At 33.0% G+C, this 22,917-nt stretch overlaps 1 protein-coding gene across 4 annotated transcripts; it reads right to left on the bottom strand.

The window, feature by feature from the left end:
* Positions 1-2,389: 2,389 nt before the first annotated feature.
* On the bottom strand, positions 2,390-22,917 carry bdg (bedraggled). Of its 4 annotated transcripts, XM_068761256.1 has the most exons (15): positions 22,734-22,917; positions 22,438-22,532; positions 20,181-21,270; positions 19,859-19,989; positions 19,485-19,766; positions 14,039-14,232; positions 12,989-13,126; positions 11,569-11,803; positions 10,262-10,479; positions 9,363-9,557; positions 8,382-8,606; positions 7,421-7,488; positions 6,493-6,619; positions 4,773-4,960; positions 2,390-4,327 (listed from the first exon to the last, which is right to left on the bottom strand). In XM_068761256.1, exons 3-15 carry the CDS (start codon positions 21,221-21,223, stop codon positions 3,910-3,912), a joined length of 3,462 nt encoding a protein of 1,153 aa, XP_068617357.1. In that variant the 5' UTR covers positions 21,224-21,270; positions 22,438-22,532; positions 22,734-22,917; the 3' UTR covers positions 2,390-3,909. The 4 variants fall into 4 exon arrangements, with proteins under 4 accessions (XP_068617357.1, XP_068617358.1, XP_068617356.1 ...); XM_068761257.1 differs by lacking the exon at positions 22,438-22,532; XM_068761255.1 differs by lacking the exons at positions 22,438-22,532; positions 22,734-22,917 and adding an exon at positions 21,621-21,663.

The following is a 22,917-nucleotide window of genomic DNA, read 5'->3' as shown; positions in this document are numbered from 1 at the left end:
GTTGGACACTTTTTTAACTTTTCATTAAGTTTTTTTTTTAACTTTTTTAACATTTCAAGATAGCTCTTCTTACTTCAATTCTCCGGTTTTTCAGTGTTGATTGGCTAGCTGCTCTATGGCTCTGTGCTCGTTCACAAATGTCACTACGTTAATGAAATTGATTCAAAATAGAAATCATTGAGTAAAGTTAAAATTTACTTCGGTTTTATTGTCATTATGAGTAAGCATTCGTTTTTTTAATCGATCCGATATTTTTAAAATATATCGATATATCGAATGAAAACAATATTTGTCAAAACATCGATTCATATCGATATATCGTATGGAAACATCGAGTAAATTCGATATATCGAATATAAGTGAATATCCCTAATGGGGTTACTATATATAAAAGAGGAGAGATTCCTAAGATAGTGGTTACGCTCTCCTATATCTTCAGATATTTGCGTTGTATAATTCTATCAAATCGATACATTTGTTGGAAGGTAAACCACCTCTCTATTCGATATAACTCTATACTGTTCTAAATAAAAAGTACACAATCCAATCTAAACATCAGATTACCACTTCGTCGGAACTTACTTCGAATTAACAGGAGGATGATATTGATACGACCTTAGCATAATACATAATAAAGCACAATTTAGTTTATTGTTAGATTTTAACCAAACTGAAATTAAAAAAGTATTTTAAGACAAGATAATAAACTTCATATTGATTTGGATGGATAGTAAATAAAACATTAAGTGTGTAAAAAAACTTTTATTGTCTAAGTTATAGTTAATATAAGTGGAATGTAAAGACTAAAGTTTAAGTAAACTTAATAAAGATAAAAGCAATAATAATAATGTGCAAATAAAATGTGCGCAGTTGAATATAATAAATAAAATTCTCTAGATGTGATGCTGTCGAAAATAGAAATACTGTTCATTTAAGCCGCGAACGTGACTAGACGAGAAATTTCGAAATGGACAATCTTGATAGCGCTTGATAAATGCAGAAAGGAACTAATCATAAAACAGTCGAAACAATATTTAAGCGTTGTCGGACGATTCTGGTATCGTAAAACTAACTTTGACGACAATATTTATACATGTGATTTTAAATAGGTGTTCCATAAAGCATCAAGCCAAAATCGGGGTCACATCTACATAACGTATTTTTAATATTATTACCATTGAAGACATAACACAATTTCTTACCTCGATATTACCTCTTCAGTGAAAGACATAAAAATTCATAAAATGGTCTTTTTTGAAAGAAAATTTACTTTTTTAAATCATGTACTTAAAATTATTATGATATCCTACGTTAGTTTATTGTTAAAATACATGATGAGGATTTTTCCTATCTATTTTCTGGGGTAAGCCACCTACTATATATCACTTGATTTTGGCTGGACTTTAATTTATGGGACACCTTTATAATAAGGTACAACAACTAATCAGTTTTAACAACAGATAACATTTAAAACTTTAATATTATGATAGTACTGTGATGTTAATATACAGAAAACAAAATAATGTCCGACAATAAACGTACGCCGCACCAAACTAGAACAATCGATTATGCTTATTACTAAATTCATTGTACTTCTCATACTAATAATCGTACAACATATTTTCGATTCGTTTTAAAATCACAAAATCTCTTACCATAGCCATCGTTGACGAATTGATACGCAATTAAAATGCAATAATGAAATAGAGATCTTCGAGTCTTTGTGATACAATGCATTTACCAAAATATTGTATTGATACTGTTTCTAGATACGTTATCGACCATTATAATATAAACATGAAAATATTTAGAAAGGTTCTCAATTTCACAATTTAGAAAATTCTCTCATGCCGACTTAATCTAACAAGAACACATTTTCTTAATAAATCGATACATTGGTTAAAAATTACTTAATCTACTACAAATCAATTTGTATTAGTTAAAAAATTTTCAATAAATTTCTAAGCTCTGGAATTAATATCGAGTAAGTACTATAAATCTAATTAAGTAAAATACACGCTAATTATTGGGCATAGTTATTAAAATTTCATTTAGAATGCCTTATTAGAATCTAAAATCGTTTTGAGCGAATGCTATCTATAGTATGTATGTTGAATTTATAATATGCTGACTGTATTTGAAACTATGTTGACGTTAGAAATATTACTTATATAGATACAACTAAAGGCAGTATTTAAAGTTTAATATACATGTATTCAAATAATATTGTTGAAATATTTGTACTGAAACATTATACATTAAAATCGTTTCGATCGAAAAACATACGATTTTCGACTTTATTACTTCGACAATTATTTTTTGCTATATAAATTATTGTGCACGAGGTCAAACGATAATCGGATGTAAAATAATTCACATAATTAGTGGAGATAAAAGAGATTCTTTTAAATTCCTTTGTAAATGTTACAACTACTTAAATTCGAGAACTAAATTTTTGCAATACAATTAATAGTTTGCTCACGGTTTATTAATGGAACTAAAATAACATATTACAATAAATGTCTGTGATCACAAATGTGATGTTTTTATGTGTATCAACTTAAAAAAACATATTATTCAATCTTATGTAATTTATATTAACAGAACACTATATTCTTAAAAAACTAATTAATGACAATATATAATAATCATCCGTTATTTCGTAGGCTTAAAACCTTACCTTATAAGAGAATCTATAGAAGCAATACCTTTAGTTATAAAAATAATTAAAAAAAATTATAATTTTGATAAATATTTAATATTTTAAGATATATCATTATTTTACTAACGATATATCTATTATGACGAGATACTTGTGGAAAAATTACTTTAGAACTTTTTTAAAAATAATAATTTAGAAAAAAAAATAATTACTTTTTTTTTACATGGAGTAAATTACATTAGACTGAATGTTATTAATAATAATACATATTGGTTTACCGCAGTCTGCTACGAATGGCTGGTGATCATATCAACACTATTTTTAACTGATATCAAAAACAATCGTAACTTTTGGGGTATATCATTGTCGATCGGCTTTTAAAAATAATCTAATAGACATTAGTTGAAGTAAGCATCTCCTGCAGCAGATCCGGTTGAGCATCTCAAGATTAATAAATTCACAACAATTTTTTCATAACAAATAATTTATCCACTCACGGATTATATATACGTTCATAAAAAAAGGTTTTAAAACATATAGCTTCTTGTCATTTGTACGTACTTTACTCAGCCCTACATCGCCAGGTATAACCCAATAATATACTATTAAAATATATATAATATTTAACCTAGCATATGATGCGATAGCAGTACATGAACATTCAACATTCACAAATCGTTCCTAAATTAAAAATTCTCGTTCACAATGAACAGTTGAAGACATACAATGCAACGGGTTAAGAATTATTCCTTACATTGCGTGACTATAGCGGTCGGCAGTGATGATTAATTGTTTTCTTAACGCCAACGGAGTAGTTTTAATTTGTTCAAAAATGTAATCAAAATCATCACCATTTCAGAGTAAAATATTCACCATTAAGCGTCCCCCAGAGATTTCCAAATGTTACAGTGTTGGAAGCCTGAATCCGGCGTCTTTCGACGGTCTTAATAAAGTCGTTTACACACCTTATGGGTGGACGTTCCAGGCTGCGCTTGTCGGCCCGTGTTCTACACTTCAGAACCTTAAGGTCCCAGCGGCCATCTATTTTCGGCCAAGTAACATCAATAAATATGTTAGCAACAGACATATAAGCGCGTTTATTGGAGGAATTTTTTAAAACGGGGTGAATATTTTATTTTAAAAAGTTTTTTTTTAATTGTTGAGCTTTAAAGCAAATACTATTTTGAAGACGTTAGTACGATATAATTATATATAGATAAGTAAATTAACATAAACGTGTGTTGCGATTATATGACAGAGGCGAGGCTGCGTGCGTGTGGGGGGGAGGCGTCGGTGATCGCGGCCGACATGGCGACTGTGTTCGAGATGGGCTCGGCGTCGCGCACCAGCTGCTCGTGACTGGTGGTGAGCGCGCCTCCGTACTTAAAGCTCCTGCGCAGACTTGAGCGAATGCTCTTCGCGGAGTCGCTCTTCCTCATGAACGAGCGGCGCAGGTAGTCTCTGGTGAGCGTGAGGGAGTTCCGCGAGGTGGCGGGCCGCTCGGCGTCGGTCTCGTCGGTGACGGTGATGGAGGGCGTGGTGAATACGCCGCTGTACTGCGGCGGCTGCAGCTCCACGCTCGCGCTGCGCTCCACACTCTCGCTCAGCGTGATCGGTATCTGTGACGTGTCGTCGGGCGGCGCCTCAATGCGGGATGATGTTATTCTGCAACGATTACGACATAATTTCATACTAAAACGTGACGAAACTACAACTTAGCACTTCGGAAGGTTCACGAAATCTATTTTATATTACAAAACAAAACTAAAATTCAATTCTGACCTCATTTGCAAGTCAGTCCTCAAAGGGGGCATGCAGACGGCTATACTCGGCATAATCTATAAGATCGAATCAAGAATGGGGAGAAGACAGATATTTTTTTTTAATTATTCTTCTTTTCAGCCGATAGACAAAGCATAGCCCTGCCCTTATATCGCCACGATAGCAGTTCTTGCGTTCCCCACTTCCAACGACTTCCTGTGATCTTAACTATATTACCCGTCATAATATATTTCCACTGCTGACATTTTGTGAACATTCTTATTGTGTTTAAGTTTTGTACAATAGTTATTACATGTCATGTGTAAATTAAAACTGCGGTGAGGAGTACCTGCGTAGCGTACGGAAGCTGCGGCGTAGCGTAGAGAGCAGCCGTGCCCCCGTCGCCGTGGAGTAAGATGGCGGCGGCGTGTACTTGGGCGGCGGGTCGGGCGGCGCGGGCGGCGGTAGGCGCGCTCGTCCCGGCGCCGGCGACTCGCTCGCCGCGCCCATTCGCGGTCGGTAAAGGTTCTGTATGCGCTGCAAATTAACCAAACGTTACCGTCACACTTTTGAACGAAATTGTACTACTCTTACGGTACGTACAACGACGCGTTCGTATGCGGAAGCGACTTTCTTCAAAAACTATCCTACTAAATCCCTTTCGTAACGACAGTACAATGAAGAGTTTTATAAAAGTTGTAGGAGCGTTCATAGATTATAAATGTGAAACTTGAAATAAAATATATTTAAAAAAAACTACTTATTTTTAAAATAAACCTGTCCAAATAAATATAATTGTGGATAATCAAATTTAATGGTTTAATACTCATGGTGTCCATGCGAAAATGAGTCCATACAGACACGAGGTTCTGTTACGCTTTTCAAAACGAAACCGTAATAGTGAAATATATGCGTCTGTAGAACTGCTATTTCGCAAACAATTTTTACAAGGCCGATCAATTATCTTGTCTCGGTCAAATTAGACCAAACCATACAACAGAAGCCATACAGTTTGACTGTCGTCTGCAATTCGCTGCCTCATAAGAACGCGTAGGCCTATAAAGACTCAATTAAATGAGATAAGTCTCACCGTACATTTACACAATCGTACTTATATATATATATATATATTTATTATATACTTTAAATATTGTATGTTAAGCACATCTATTACAACAAAAAATAACATTGTATAACCTTCTTGAAAAAAATTGCTTGGCTGTCATCATATAACTAGAATGATTATTTTAAAAGAAATTTCAATTTGAAGGGACCTTGGTAATAAAACTGCTAAACATTTACATTTAAATTCATTCTATTATATTAGCGAAAATACACTATACACCTAATGAAAAGCGGCGATTGAAAATAAAATAAATAAAGTTTAAAGCACGTCACACAAGGCTTTTTTTTAATTATAATACACCGAAAAATAATCTACATATACACTTTCATAGGACTTTCATATGAAATATTCTGAAAATTTCTCACACTTAGTGTAAATTCAGAATTAGTTTACAACCAACAAAATTAAAAACAGTGAAAGGTATTGTACCCTTACTCATTATACTGCTATTCTAATGATTTAATCACTTATACTGTTACTGTTTTATTGTCATAAACGACATCTTAACATGAAATATGAATCTAATCAAGCTCAAATAAACTACAAAAGGTACAAGACAGACATTTCAGGGGATAATATAGACAAGGGCACTAAAATTTCTGGGAAAAGTCATGCCTTGACCACAAAGATTTTCTTTTTCATGAAATATAACAATATTTATGAAACTACTATCATAATATATATACACTATATGTAGCTTAAATAAAAAATATTGTCGCACACAGATCCTTACATAATACAGATAAACACGAAAATGTACATTGCAATGTGAATTCAATCTACACAGATGACACATATCTTACCAATTCTTCTAAACATTCACTTGAAGCGAAATCCTGGCAGCATGAAATTTTCATTTCATCATACACAAAAAAAAAGAAATTTTAGCCACAAATATTTTATAGGATGTATATTGTGGTTGCCTTTGCCGATAAATGCTCACCTCAAGGATATCCGGCGGTCCTTTGTTCATGTAACGCCACGTTTGTACGAACGCCGCTATAGGTACTGTCAGCAATACACCTTGCTGCATCATCACTGCTATTTGTCTCGCCCATATCGGCCAGTAACTATAAAAGAAAACATTTAATATTATCTTTTATAATCTATAACCAAATAATCACGATTTAAACGAAAAAAAAATTCGTAGAACTTTATACAAGGTGATTGGAAATAGGTGTAAAACGTTTTAAAAGGATGAATATATAGATGCGTAATATATAAAATTTATTTTTTTCTGTTGGAATACTAGAGGCCAATAACTTCTGGTAGTACAAAGTCTGCAGGGATAGATTAAAAATAATCAATTTTTATGTGTTAATCATAATTTTAAAAAAATGTTTTTTAACTGTTACCATTATGTTATTTATTATTTTTGAAACCATTGATGTTTAGATAGGGTGGGCCATATATTAAATAAAGAGAAATGACCTATACCAAAAGCAGGACATTGTTCCCTTTAAAGCTTTTACACCTATAATTAACTTGTATATGCTCAATTCAAATTGACAACATATTCATTAAAAATCATAACATGCCGTATTTATACAAAACTCGCTTTTCAGATTATTCACCCAGAGAAGTGTACAAATAGAGAAATTAAAAGAAGGATGTAAAATAATTATTTTAAAATTTTAGTTCCCTTTCCCTAAATAAAATAAGGGAGAACGAGAGGCCCAATTACGAGGAAAACAATTATACACCTAGTATTATAATCTATGAAGCAAGTTTTGTCCAGCATTTTTAGCATAAAAAAATAATAACCGTCAATACGGATACTTATCAATGCTTTTGCATTTAATAGTCTAAGATGGTTTTATTTGTCATAAATTTTGCCATTGAAAACATAATATGTATAAGTTATTTCTCACCCAATAGGTTTTCTCCAAGTGTACAATTGACGTTGTTGGCCAATCCGAAAATCCATAACGCAGATTGCCTGTAAGAAAAATAATATCATTGCGACTGATGTAACAGGATGCATTCCTTCAGAAATCCTTCATAGGTCTGGATGTATACACATATCATAAAATTCCACAAGATATCTGGGACCCTCCATTTCTTAGTTTCAAATTTTATATTAAAAGTAAATCTTATTATATCATTTAAGACTTTTTGATCGAAATGTATAGAACTTGGTTTGTTCATTCATTTACATGATTTTCCTGTACAAATGGAAAGTGGTTAAATTTCAATTTAAAGAGCAACTATTGAGTTTCTGCCCGGTAACAATAACGCAAAAATGTGTGGCGGCTTGCTTCCTCCTCCAATAGGGAAGCGATGCTGCCGCCAGCAATGCACTCACCCATTTTCATTTCACAAGTCGCTCAAGCCCTCCACGCACGAGGGCCTCCTCTCTTGGAGCATTGCTTAAACTTTAAACTTGTAATATTCTTTTTAAATGGCCCCGTTTATGGGGGTCTCTCTTACACCCCTAGCTTATTGTGGGCAGAGGACTTTTACATTTTTAATAAATTTTTCACGTGTCCTTTATTTTCGCTCTCTTCTTCCAGTCTTCACAAAATCGTTCATTCACTCTTCTAACATATATCAGATAACCTAACATTCTCATTCATTCTTATTTCCTTCTACATCGCCTTTCATCCTCTCCTCAATTATCAGTCTATTTCTATCCGTAACAATGTATCACAGTCTATTTTAATTTATTATAGGGCTTAAATTATTTCTGTCTATTACAGATTTATTAGATATTTATCAGTTTATAGTTCTTTGGTCCTTTTTATTTAAATATTTTTTTTACATTTTTTTTTATTTTATCTTCTTCTAAACTTGTGATGTTCAAGTCTGGATATTTGCAATGTGTCGACTTACGCAGAGCAGCACGGGCAGCAGCACGCTCCAGGTGAAGGCGAGGGCGGCGGCGAGCGCGGCGGACAGGCGCGGGCGCGGTGCGAGCAGCGCGCGCGCCACAGCCTCCGCGCTGTACGGCCGCCCGCGCACCACGAACACGCCCGCCGCCAGCGACACCTGCACCGCGCACTGCCACCACGACCCCGTCCACGCGTAGTCCACCAGGTGCACCACCCTTATGCCTGCCTGCGGGAACAAACGCTTACCACCGTTTTCTTTACAGTAACACCATCAGTAAGTCGTCGTGTATACTGGGTGTGACTGTGATATAATAATAATTGAATAATATCAAATTATTATTTAAAAAGTGGAAAAATTATTTAAAACAAAAGTATTTATCTGTTAGAGCGTTAACGCTACAAATGTATAACGACGAACTTAATGTTAAAAGCATTTTGTACTAATTTACCGTTTCGACGGTGCAGAGATAAATTAATAAATATAAGTAAAATAAGTATGTATCATAAATAATAAAAATATCTAAATGAGAAAGAATAAATGGGAATAAAAAGTACCTAATATATTAGAAGGACCGGAAAGAATAGTCGTTTCTGTCGACATATTTTACAGAAAAGGGGCATTGAAAATTGGTATACTAAATGGCAAAAGGTTGTTGATAACGTGGGTGAATATATTGTTCATAAGGAATACAAACTTGGTAAAAATGTAGTCGTGTGAATTTAACATAAGAAAACGATATTACTTTCCGGTTTACCTAATATATGTACTAATAACTATTACTCATGGTATATATATACAAAATTACAATTATCGTATTAAAACGGTAGCATATGCTATCAAGACAAGGATAGTCAAAGACAAAAAGAAATAGCACCAGTTTGTGAAGCCTTTTGTCAATTAGTGACGCACAGACAAGGAGTTCATGCATTTAAACTTGTGCTTGAAAAATTAAAAATTTTTGCAAATACTGTGGTTACGCACATCAGTTGAGAGCAGCAAACCCATGGCGAGTCCAAAAACACAGCTCAAGAAGGTGATGGTCGTCTCCCAGAGGCGCAGCGTGCGCGGGTTTATGGCCATTATGCCGGTGATCACGCAGTGCCAGATGGCCAGTTGCTGAGCTATCCCGAACATTATCAGGATGAAATAAAATATTACAGCCCATGCCGGAGACAACTGGAATAATATACAATAAAATCTAATTAAATAGATAAATTATAAACATCCTGCAGTTTTAGTAAGAAATAAGGGTAACATCAATTTAAAAATCAAAGATCCTAATGATTAAATACCGTTACATGTGGAACATGTAACTCAGCAGTAAAATTGACTAAACAATATGTATATCCTCGTATGAAAAACTTGAAACTAGCCGGAGGAAAGTTGAGCACATCATAATATTTAATTTACTATGTTTTTACAATAACTAAGCAAATATAGTAACTACATTCAAAACTAGTTTTTTGCGGTGAACAGGGACCGCATTAAAAATCGTAAAACTCCCCGAAAAGCTATAAAAATGATGTTTACAACACATAATTGTGTTAAGTAATGTAAAAATATTTTATATGCAGGCCTAAAAAGCCTCACGTAGAAAATTATTCAAAACTTTACGAAATTACAAGGAATCGCTTAGAAAACTCACTTCAAAATCGATTCATTACAAGAATGCTAACTCGCATTCGTTACGAGTAATTGTTTTTTAGTTATCGTGTGGTAGGTGATCAATTGCGACGACTGTTTCTTATTGTATATGTCTCGATTTATTGTGTTTCATTTTTATTGAAATTTTCATACAAACCACATTATGTTCATACTTTAAAAATTTTGCACAAAAAATCCCGCACAAAAACGGATTTCAGTTTAGAAATAAAACTTACAACATTGGCAGGTAATACTGCCAGCGTGGCGGGGACTATTTGTGTTGCCAGTTGCAAAGGCTGCCACCCGCTGTAAACTTTCCCGGCGTTACCATTCCGCCAGACTGTTACACCCACCAGGCTGCCGTAGTGGCCCATATAACGAACGGGAGTGGATACCACACTGCCCGGCAGAGGATCAGACGTTGGCCACAAAAATTGTGATGACTTCACCGTTTCTGAAAAGTTAAAAATAATCAAATCATATAAATAATAATGAAATGGATATATAAATATTTTGTTTCTTTATGAAAATGGATATATAAATTAGAAAGACAATCAAATTTATTTATTTTCTCTTTATACAAGTTGTCATTGGTGCGGGAAGGCTTAGATCAACTAACAATTGTTAGAAATTAAAATTTAAACCAGTCTACGGTTGCTATAGTATACCGAAGGTTTGTAGCGACAGGTTCTTAGAAAAGTAGATCCGCTACCAAGAGAACTTAAGCCACTACTATCGTGATGACCAATTTATTGTTTCAATTTCTCTACGAAATCGTTTCCTTAATTCAGGAAACATCAAAACAGCGCTCAATGAAGTGTGTGGAGGAAACGTATGTATACAAGCAATAAGAATGAGGCTAAAGGAAGTGGTAATCACCTCGTCTAGAACAGCAAATAGTCTAAAGACACGGCGGCTTACAGGCAAGCTGCTTTAAAATTTGCACAGGAACATCTTAATTGCAGCGAAGACTCATCGGCCTCTATATAGTTCACCGATGAGTGGAGAACAGTCGACATGGGGGGAAATATACAAAGTTGCATAAAGGTAAGTAAGGCATACGCTGTTTTGGCGGTACAACGCTAAGTAACACAGGTTTTATAAGCTCCCGTGGTACTTCACATGTTTATATAACGCAAAAATTTTACTGTAATGTAATCTAAAGCCTGATGACGCCGCTACACTAGTTCTGCAATATTGCGAAGAGGATGGTATATGTTTGCGATAATTTTTAAAAAGTTGTATATGCAAGAAATCTTGTAGTACCAACGTATGTAAAAAATAATCCTAATACTATGTAGGAGCAAAGCGGTAAAGGACTAATACGACTAAGGTCGGTCGAAGGTTGCAGGTTCGTTTCCCGAGAAAGCTGTAAGGTATATACCTGATTATTAACTCAATTGTGTTGGATAATATTAACTCTAGATTTTATTTTTTTTTCTCTTAGACATCCTGAATTATTTGTATTAAAGATTAAATAAATTATACAAATTTCCGAATATATAAGTCGATATGCAATGTCATAAGTATGAATATATCTTACCATAACTACTCGGTAAATAAACATATCCATAGTTCTTCAGTATCTGGACGCAAGTGTTTGCAAGGAAAGAAGCAAGCAACAGCACGGCGAATGTGAACGCCACAATGCATGCACTTTCACGTTGGAGCACTTTGTTGGTTTTCCTTTTTGCATCTTTGTGAGATGTTAACTGCATTACACACGGCCCTAGCAGACCCCAAGTGAGGAAGGTCTCTTGAGCCGCCGCCGCCCAACTCTATACAACAATTATGTTTATAATGAAATATCATTATGTTTATAATAAAATCATCTACAATAAATACAAGTAAAATTACTTTAGTAATAAAGTAACACTGTAAACTTATCCTATACCTTCCCGTAAAACTGAGTGTTACTAATTGAGGTGTTACAAATCCAATCGCATTACTAAAATATCCTTTACACAAGATTAATTTATTATTTAGTGACCGGAAAATCCGAGTCATTTAAGATTGAAAAAATAACAAGATTATAAAGTCAAAAGAAGGATTTACGTTTAAGTCGAAAAGACACGTGACTATATTTACGTAATCGAAACATCTTACACGAAAATCACCGAGTTTGTATTTATAGCTATAATAAAGATGTAGGTGTAATTTGTTCATAACATCCTCGTGTTTAAGTAAGAGTTTATTAGTAATTATACATACGGTATAATGCTCATTATACATTATATTACATTTTAAATGTTACGACTTTTTCTATTATTGATATTTACACACCAGCTCTGCTTAGTAGAGAATTGCTATGAAGCATTTAATCTGCTATTCCACAATATGGGCAAAAACTATAAATAAATAGGTCCGGGAAACTCATCTAAATAATCAATACACGAAGGCTTCCGCTTTAAAAGGATGAATGTTTAGCAACTTAGAAAGCATAAAGTTTTAAAGCTTTCACATCCTATTTTTATTAACACTTTTTATACACTATAGACAATAAATAGAGGGAAAAAAAAGAAACAATTCATATAGTAAATGAGGCGGTCTTATCGGTCGAGGCGATGTCTACCAGACAATCTTTGGATGGAGATAGAGACATGAAGGAGAGGGCGGTTTAGGGTGTAAGTAATATACAAACATACTAATACAAATATATATACATATAAACATAAATTAATACATACACATACATACAATATTACTTACACATACATAAATACTCATATATATAGCTATATATATAAATATTTACATTGTAACGTAAATATGTTACTTTAATTTATGTTTTTCTTGGAATGCGACAGGGCAGAGACAGATAAAAAATAATTAATTTTCATGTGTGATAATTCTAATTTTGAAAACTCTTTTTATTAGTATATATTATCATTACTTATATTAGCTGTGCATTCAGACATTTAAAGCTCTTACTTCTATAAGCAATCGACCTGTTATATACATACATTGCTGTTGATAAAAAATTCACTCCATTCAGTGTCAGAGAAGATGTTGGTGACAGAGTCGTATGGTATCAATGTCAAGAGCTTTGTACACAACACCAGCGTTCCGCATATCGGCAGGAATATCAGCATGTATACAGCCTGAAACGTAAACCGGATATTACAACTTTAACCGATAACAACAGACAGATTTCGATGAAGTGTGTTTAAATAAACGGATAGTTTTTTGAACTTTTTATTAGTATAAATACCTTTATTTATATTAAGTTGAATGAGTCACGGAGAGAAAACGTGGGAAAATGGAGAATGAGAAATTGTGTAAAATAAGTTCTTACACGTCCATGGTATATTCCACCATGTAGGCTGGTCCTCCTTTACGGGTTTCCCATAAGCTAAACGTTACATGTAGACACCATGGGTTGCTTACGGCTATCGTACGAAAACAAACCGCTCAATCAATTTTTGTTGTAACAGTAGAGCATAGAGACTAGGGTTACTCGCCCGATACGGTCATGGTATGGTACGTTGCAGTGAATAGACCACCATCCTCCAATCTTTTAGGCAAAGCCTCTTTAACACTCTACCTTAAACCCAGTAAAGATGTAGTCGCCTCCGATAAAATTTCTTTCGTAAATTACTAAATAAATATAAAATATGCATAGGATCTTTAGGACGGCGGTTTTGGTATAGATCTTGTAAATTTACTATAGTATATAGTATAAATATATAAATCATCTATCACAAAAATTGTGTGCAGTGAGATACTATAGTGCAACCAAGTAAACGTTCCCTTATCTCGTCACTCTAGCTTAAAAATAAATAAGTATTGCTTCTATTTAGAAGCCATTAAGGACAAAACCAATGCTATTATTATAAACACCGAGATTGGAGAACCAGTGACTGATAACATTTTACATCAGATACTATGTGTTTAATTGTTGTAAGTAAACGCTTATCTCTGTTCTCATTGTGCGCTATTGCGTCGTAAATATTTAATATTTAGCTCGTGCATGTAACAAAGAACAATTTGCATGTCAATGATAAACGCGTTACCTTGCCGTACGACCTCAGCCCCTTGCTCAGGGACACGAACACGATCATCCAAACTACGGCCAGATTGAAGGCGACCTGGAACTTTACCGTGCCGAAGTAGTTGTTCGAACCCTGGTTTCTCTGCAGCACTTCGCCGTGAAAATACTGCGGCAGTGTTTCTTGAATTTTAACTGTACTATTCTTTAAGCTTGGATCTGTTGAATATACGTAAACATATAAGATGCAATATATAATAATTTAACCTGCAATATTGCAGACGTCAATCGCTGTATGTTAAAGATATACCCCAACCAAGACATATACCGATAATAATACCGGTTGGAAGCAATCTGCATAAGGCGTCTTTCAACGACCTTAACAAGGACATCTGTACACCTTATAGGTGGATGACCTGCACTGCGCTCCTCGGTCAGTGGTCTTCAATCTAGAACTTTAAGACCTGCAACCATCTGTTCTGCGCGTCAAGTGGTCTGCCTACTCCCACTTCAACTTGCCAATGTTCATATATTTCTCTATTATTATATTAAAAGAAACACAACATATTAATAATAGTCTAATTACAATTCCTTGCTTCTAAAGACGGTGTTGTCATAAAACTATATATTAATCGGATAATAAATATATGTTTACACGATAATTTTAAGAAAATCGCTTATTTCTTAACACACGGCAAGATATATAAATAGTAGCGAATTCCTTGTATTTAATGTATTATAAATAAAACATTTATAAGCTATAACTTAAAATGCTTAATTTCAATTAACGGCTAAAAAATTAAATTATAAACAATCAAAATTATAAAAAATATTTGCCAGTATATTACATGTATTAGGAGCGATTATAAAGGTTGTCCCATTAATCAACGTCAAGTCATATTCGTGTCACATTCGTGATAGAGCAGTAGCTAATTCCAGAAAATGAATAAATCTAAGTTACGTATTTAAATGTTAAATACATTTGTTGTAGTTGTATGTAATAATTAAGCTATGTAATAAATATAACCTTCACAAAATAATTGGCACAAATTTTATTTTTGACCTTTGGTTCATTCGCACAAGTCATCTTTTAGGTAAATAGAGAGCGCGCCGTAATTATAAGTGGCCAGCGCCATAAATGATTTAAATTCTTAAATGTATGAAATAACATTTTACGCAAAATATTATATTTGTAACGCTATATCCTAAATTATATTTATAGTCACTAAAAACTATTTTAACGTATTATACATACAGAACGTGGTATAGCTAAATCGTATGAAATTATTACATTTTTTACATAAACTAAATACATATAGTAGTGTATGTGCGGGTTAGATTGCGCGTGCGCACGATTTTGTGAGTTTATATGTGCGCATTATGGTTTCCTTGTTGTGTATTCTTCAACCTTTGCAAGTGATAAGGACGGTGTATAATTCACACAAACTATGGTTGATATGCACTTTATTCAGAAAAGATCCAGCGATTTATGATTATATGCCTACATAAACATAATCACTAACGTTTCAAAAAAGTCAACATATTTATAATATCTGATACATTTTTTAAACAATAGTGATCGTGTGTTATTTCAAATATTAATGAACACAAAGAGTATAGCGTCAATGTTGCAATTACGCCAATTATATGAACAAACAAAATTATATCACAATTTCGTAAGCAGCAATCCTTGGATTGTGATTGATAAAGAATGCAATACAAGACGTATTCGATGTTGTCATACGCTTATAGATAATAGAAATCTTTATTTATAGTTATCGGATAATGAATAATCTTTCACGATTAATATTATTCAATAATTAAAACATCGAATTCCATGTCACAGATAAAGAAATTATAAGCTTAATAACCGGAAGCACTTCCGCGTTAATTGTCTGTAATAATAAATTCACCAATTTTAAAATTAAGACCTGACTTTCAATGCTACCCAAGTGGTTTATGCTGAATTCGCGGAGGAGACTAAGACCTCCTATGATTCCTTTCAAGGCAGCTAAGCTCCCGGGAAAGGCTTGGCTCATACTAATAATTCACAGGCTTATGAGGCCGTCGAGGTCTCTGGTCGCTTCGGAGGTCGATTCATGTCGTCGTGCAAAAGCCTCTACAAGAGGACCTCGGCGTGGGCTGTCAATCGTCATCGGGAAGTTACGCAAATTACTTTTACGGTTAGTCTTAATATAACAAGAGGCATATGCCTCATCGTCTAATCAGAGAACGTGGTTTTTCTTTAATCTTTTAACCACAGAAGTGAGCTGATTAGGATGAGTAAGAATGTGTGTCTTATCAAAGCTAATGAGCTCTAAATAAGTTTTAGTGTAAACACACTAAAACTTATTTAAATTATTTTTTTTTATTTACTGCCGGTAAGTCTTTTTTGTACAAACGATTGTGTAGGTTGATACCATCGCGATGCTTATTTTTGCGCGCAATCAATAGTGCGTAAGCAATTCTGTTCCGTGTTCCGGAATATCTTATAACAAAAGATAACGAACGCGGAGGCCGTGATGAGCGGAATTTCGTTTTTAAGGTCGTCATAAAAATAAAAAATTATATCAAACACTAAAACGTTCCAGCAACTTAAAACTTTTTTCTATCATCGTATCAGCAGATAGACACACAGCAGGGCATAGAACTCCCCCGAACTTCGCCACGATGACCGATTTCGCGCTGACCACACCTTGCGACTTTCCACGACCTTAAATGTCGCATTTCCAACTAGTGGAGATCTACCCTCCCCTTTATTAAATGATAAAAACTTCATCATCATCATCAAACACTGAATCGTTGATACGCAATGATAGTTGATAAGAATTTTTTAGTTTAATTAAAATATCATGAACCAAAAATCTATGCCACAATTTAAATATTAACCTAAACTGATTAGAAATCTATACGCAATAGGGTAAAATCTTTAAGTATTACTATTATAAACGTATTTTATCTAAATCAAATGCCAAATGTGTCGCTAAAAGCAAATCTCGGATATATTTTTGTTAAGGCACTTAGTAAATTCTTAAATAGAGGAAAACTAAAAAAATGTCAGGAAAATAGTACAAAAAATACTACCACAGAGTAAACTATAACTCCTGTCTAGCTGTCAAACATCTGACATGTTGGGATTTAATCAAAGAGTATCGAATATGATAAACCAACACAGTGAAAGTCACTCATTATTAAAATCTTCCCATTGTTTATAAAATTATAAGTCGATAACTAACAAAAATTATCTGAATAACAGACAAAAAATGTTTAAATAAAGCAAATACTAGGAAAGATATCTCCTTTTATTTGTGTTGGACAGCTAGAAACCTTTTCACAGTACGTAGACTGTTGGGACAGATAGTTGTATATAGATATCACGCGTATCATTATCGTCTGTTATCGATGTCATAATGTTTTATCACAATGTATTTACACATTAACACCTATTTCGTTACGTATACTTCTTTATACACGATACTCTCAGTAACAATAGAAATAATATTTTACTAACCGATTATTACAATTTAAGTTATTATTCACAAGTTATAAAAATAACAAATTATCTGCCACACATAAAAGCTATAAAAGCGTAAATGTACAGCTTGCTTTCATATGTTTGGTACCCCATATCCGAAAATCAATAGTCTCAGAAATCATGGACAACTTAAAGATATAAGAAAAAGCGTTTCCAAAATTTCGGATTAATACACATTTAAATTAATTATTCTTTACTGCCATAAGTTATTGGCGTGTAGTATTTTAGAACGAATGTAATATTTTTGCTAACAAATAAGCCCTTTATTGAAAAGCTTTCATACCAATAAGACTATAATGGTGATTTTGAAAAACCACAAGGGTAATAACTTAAGTAAGCTTGTTTTCCTTTCCAAATTGTATTACATAATTTAAAATTGTTATATCTAACTTATTACTAGTCATATAATACGCTTCAGCTCATTTAATTTATTAATCATTTGGCTTTTGATTATAATTAAATGTTAAAAAGCAACGAAGACTTAAGACATCCTTGAAACGAAAAATAAAAAATAACCTATTAGTAAATAGATTTGTTAAAATTTCATTGTATAAAGTTACCAAGTTAAAATTGACGGAATATGAGAGATTATAAATATTTAGCTTGAAACAAACGTAGGTGTACTAATACTGTTTATTGCTAACGCAATGTTCATACAGCCTTGAAGCTTCCTCGTGTCGTAATTCAAATTTACATTAGAGTAACGTACGTTTTCAAATAAAGAATTTATTGCATTGCATATGAGGAAAGAAACAATTAAAAAGATTATAGCCTTATCATTATAAAATTGCAGTGCAGTGCGGGTGGTACAAACAAAAATAAAAAATTCCTAAATGGGTTTTCGTTACAGACCTTCAAATGAACTTCCTCTAATTTACAACTTCGTCCAATACAAACGTCTTGACATTGAAAAAATGTGAACGAACCTTATGGTTCGTGAACATACTGAATAGCTTACTTGATAGACTTTTTTTCTATTACAGTTTAATACAGACAGTACAACCGAATAATGCCAGCGCAGTAAATAGCGCGAACGCCTTATGTCATGCATTTTAAACAATTACCATGCTACTTTCATTTTCAGCGATCTAAATTAACATCGCGACTACTTTCGATTTCAATTTTACATTTATTATCTGTATTAAATTTTTTGCAAGTGATAATTTAAAAAAATAATTATCAATGCAATGATTTTTTTTTTCATTGTAACCTAAATTTTTGTGTATATTTTACATTACTATTTATACAGCTTTCAAATATTGTAGTATTGTATATATTTCTTCGTAAATTTATTATTTAAATGTATTATATACATTTTGCCGCATAAATAAACGTCAATAATCGAATAACACGTAATGCTAACTCTAAAAATTAATTAAATAAATCTTTTTTACGTATTTTTCATATTAATGCAATACAAAAAAGGAAATAAAAACTGTGCACCCTTGATGTTCTTTTTATTATGACACAAAATACTCACTTCTCTCTATTTTTTTACACTTTCATTTTAATGTAACCTTTTTGGAATAAATGATTTTGAATTTCGAAATTGTTACCATACTATACCAACCACGTTGAAGAAAATTACTGAGCTATGTTGGCTGGTGACATTGTCACTGACATTTTTTTTTATTTCTTGTAATATAGTGATTAACATATGAGAAGAAGTCCGTAAAAGTTTAAGGAAAGTTGCAAATAAAGGACATGAGCAATGACAGAGCCAGATGTCCAAATTGTTAATACTCCTGACCCCTTTTTCTTTCAAAATTGCTCATCAGACTTGTACCTCTTACCCTACTTCTTATCAAGTCATATCAATATTTTTCTTATTACAGTAATTTTACTACTAACTAGAGTATGCTTCGCCTAATATGTTCATATCATTAAGAGCTCTATGACTTATGAGATATATCGTAATATAAGAAAATATACTCACCATCAAAATTGAACTCGTGTGGCAAAGCCCATTTATACTTGTCGTCAGCGGTTATAAAAGAATCCCGAAAGTAGACGAATATCCAGGACAGGCCTATTATGCTGTACATCCCGATGACTGCTTGCGTTATAAGCAATGAAATACCGACGCCCTGGAATATTGGCGATATACGCCACATGTCAACTGGGCCTGATCCAAGCACTTGGCCCAAACATAAGTGCAATGTAAACAATGGTATCCCAGTAAAGAGAGATAGTATGAAAAATTGTAGTATAAAACCAGCTGAAAAGTTAATTCATAATTACTAGACAAGTCTTATTTAATACTTACAATAAAAGACATTTTTGTTTAATATAAATTAGTTTATAACTTACCTCCATAGTGTACACTGAAGGTTGCAAATCTCGAAATATTAAATATTCCGACTGTACAACTAAGACACGCTAACATTGCGCTCATACGATGCGGCCAAACACCAAAAGGCGGTTCCTCAGTCTCTTCGTTTCTGCAACAGCAACACCACATGAAGTATGTACTATCATGGCAGGGCAGTCATATTTTTAAGTATAGCAATAAAGTAAAAAACATTGTCAAGCATATATCAGGCAGGCTCTGCAAGTTTATGACTTCCTTAAAATAAATTTTCATAACAAAGAAATAAATTGGAAAGACAGAACAAATGATTGTAATGTTTACCTTTCATCACCCAATCCTGCACCACTTTGATTTACAGCTGTAATCCCTGCTAATGATTCGATGGAGGAGCTTGATGTTGTGCTGTCACTTCTGGCTACACTTCTAGCTGTATTATGTCCAGTCCAACCAACGGTTGTGATATCACTGTCACCAGGAGATGGTAAAGACAATGTACGATTCATTAACAATGCATGTCTCCCTACTATTAAAGGCCCTGATGATCCATTACTTGTGCTAAGATTTGCAGCTGTCACTTGTAATTGTATTGGTGCACTAGTAGGTCTCATATTGACATGGTGTTCTAAGAAAAGAATAACAGGTAATGTTAAAGGCTCACAAGTTGTTTCTTCTGTATCAATTGCAGGCAAGACAATTGGATCCAATCTTCTCATTGAATTTCTTAAGTTTTCATTTAATGTATTCGCTCTGTCTAAAGGCTGTGTTACTTCTCTGTTATTTTGCGGAAGTTCTGAAAAACTTTTGGACCTTCTAAGATTTGTGTATTGAGCTTCTTCAAATACATTTTGTACTAAATCTTCATCATCTAAAGTTGAATCTAGGTTTTGTGTTGAGGGACCAATAACTACTTGTGTATTGTCATCTACAGAACTTTGGCTAACAGAATTAATTGATGGTTCTTCATGGTCAGCCATACACTCCTTTATTTTACATGTAAGACCTTCTTCATCACTATCCAAGTTTTGTGTGTCATTGAAACAAGCTAATAGGGACTTATCTAAAACTTCATCTAAATCATTCAAAATATCCATAAATTGACAAAGAGCTGTTGCCTGAAACTCATCATCATTTGTGATGTTTCTAAAAGATTGTGACGTATAATTCGATTCTGACTTGTAGCATTCAGGTATGGTTTTTTGTAAGTCTTCCCGTAAGTCTTCCTCATCATCAGATGTTTTATCGCTGGTGTGTTCACTGACCTCATTGCTTCCTAGAACACTGCTAGATGCATCACTATCAACACTGCTACCTGGTAAACTTTCTCGCTGTTCATACCTGCCATCATCCATGTTAACCACTTCCATTTTTATGGCATGGCCCAAGTTGTACCTGGCTCTTTTCTGCTTAAACCCTATAACAGAATAAAACCATATGAGAATTTAAAAAAAAATCACAAGTTATTACTTGATAAAGTAAAAGCAGCACAAACTATATTTGAAGGCAATCATTTTCCACCATTTGTACATGGTTGGTTACAACTGAAAACAGTTTTACTAGCTAATGACACATATTCACATGTACACCACATGTAAATGTTAGCACAATTAACATTAAGTGTTACATAAAGAAAATTAATGACTTATACAAACAGTATTATGTATATTAATGTTAAAAATCACATGCACAGTGAGACGCATCATCCTAATTGCTAATAAAAGCCAACAAGATATGACAGAGAAAATAATTTTCAGTTATACATACAACTATACATGATGAAATCTACTGAGTAATTAAAGAAGCTTAAGGCACAGTCACCTCTTTATTAAAACAATAAATAACAATGGTTCAATCTCTATCAACACTAACTATATAATACCATATTATACTATTGTGAGTAGTTTTGCTATTATCTTACTGTTCATTATGTCATATCACTTCCTCTTACAATATATTGTAATCTGAATATCTATAATGACAATAATAACAACTTTACAAATAGAACTCTTTTAATTTTTTCATACTAATTCTTTACTGTATCAATCGTTTAACTTCAAGAAATATGCTCCCTAGTTCTGAACAAGTGTGCACCCTATCAATAAACTGAATATATATATATGTAAATCAAAATATCACAACAAATATTAATAAGATTTACTTATCATGAAGATAAAGTTTTGACTTATTAGGCAAACCACTTTTACAGAAAAATAACAGAATGTGAATCGGTGAATGAAAGTACAAACTAAACCTGCTTGTGTATTGGTAAGGATTAAAAATAATTCCATAATTCAATCAAAAAAAATTCAATATCCTTCCTTTATCCAATAAATTAGTTAAGTATTATTATAGAATTAGTATGATTTGCTTTTTTTAATTAACATGTCTGTAATTTTTTACACACATACATAAACCAAAAAACATTACTCACATACATTAACCATTAACCAAAAAATAACTTAAAATTGGTGTATTTCAACATTTTTTTATAAGATTAGATAAATTCTTAAAACATGCATTACATTGTGTAAAAGTAAAACAAGAAGAACGATAAAATACTTAAGAGGACATAAACACTTACCTAAATTTTAAAGCAGTTTTAAAAATGAAGCCTTGTGGTATTTGTCTCATTGTCACACATACAAAATGTATATTATTGTCACTATGCATTTAACACTGAAATTTTTTACAATTTTTACTTGTAGACTTCATCAACAAATTTGGCATTATATTTATTACAGTTTTATGAATAGAAATGATTCAGAAAATCTTAGGTAGGAAAAAATTGATAAAAAAGTTTAGAAAGATTAGAGTAAGATACACATAAAAGAGGTAAAAAGCTTTTGTCCTAAAGTTAATCCAAAACCTTATACTAACCCGATCCCTTGTTTCTTTACCATAGGTATGAGCCATTGTGCTTAATTTCAAAAGAAATCAACAAAGTGACATTTATGCAACGACTTCGTTAGATTGATTTTTTTTAATAAATCAGTTTTTAGGGTTTTATATTATAATTTCGTAAATAAGAACAATGTCTAAGTTATTCGACCTTTTATTACTA

The sequence above is a fragment of the Battus philenor genome, unplaced genomic scaffold, assembly GCF_028537555.1.
Source record: "Battus philenor isolate CCGP_79_NKW_IND1 unplaced genomic scaffold, ilBatPhil1.0.hap1 SCAF_14, whole genome shotgun sequence".
Lineage (NCBI taxonomy): Eukaryota > Metazoa > Arthropoda > Insecta > Lepidoptera > Papilionidae > Battus > Battus philenor.
Note: the sequence above shows the minus strand (reverse complement) of the source record. Positions and strands in the feature narration are given on the sequence as shown.

Excerpts from the sequence above, each read along its gene's own strand:
- bdg (XM_068761254.1), bottom strand. Across the intron at positions 14,233-19,484 it reads ACACGAGTTCAATTTTGATG|ATCCAAGCTTAAAGAATAGT; the intron begins GTGAGTATATTT and ends TATATTCAACAG. Across the intron at positions 4,961-6,492 it reads GACCGCCGGATATCCTTGAG|CGCATACAGAACCTTTACCG; the intron begins GTGAGCATTTAT and ends GTTAATTTGCAG.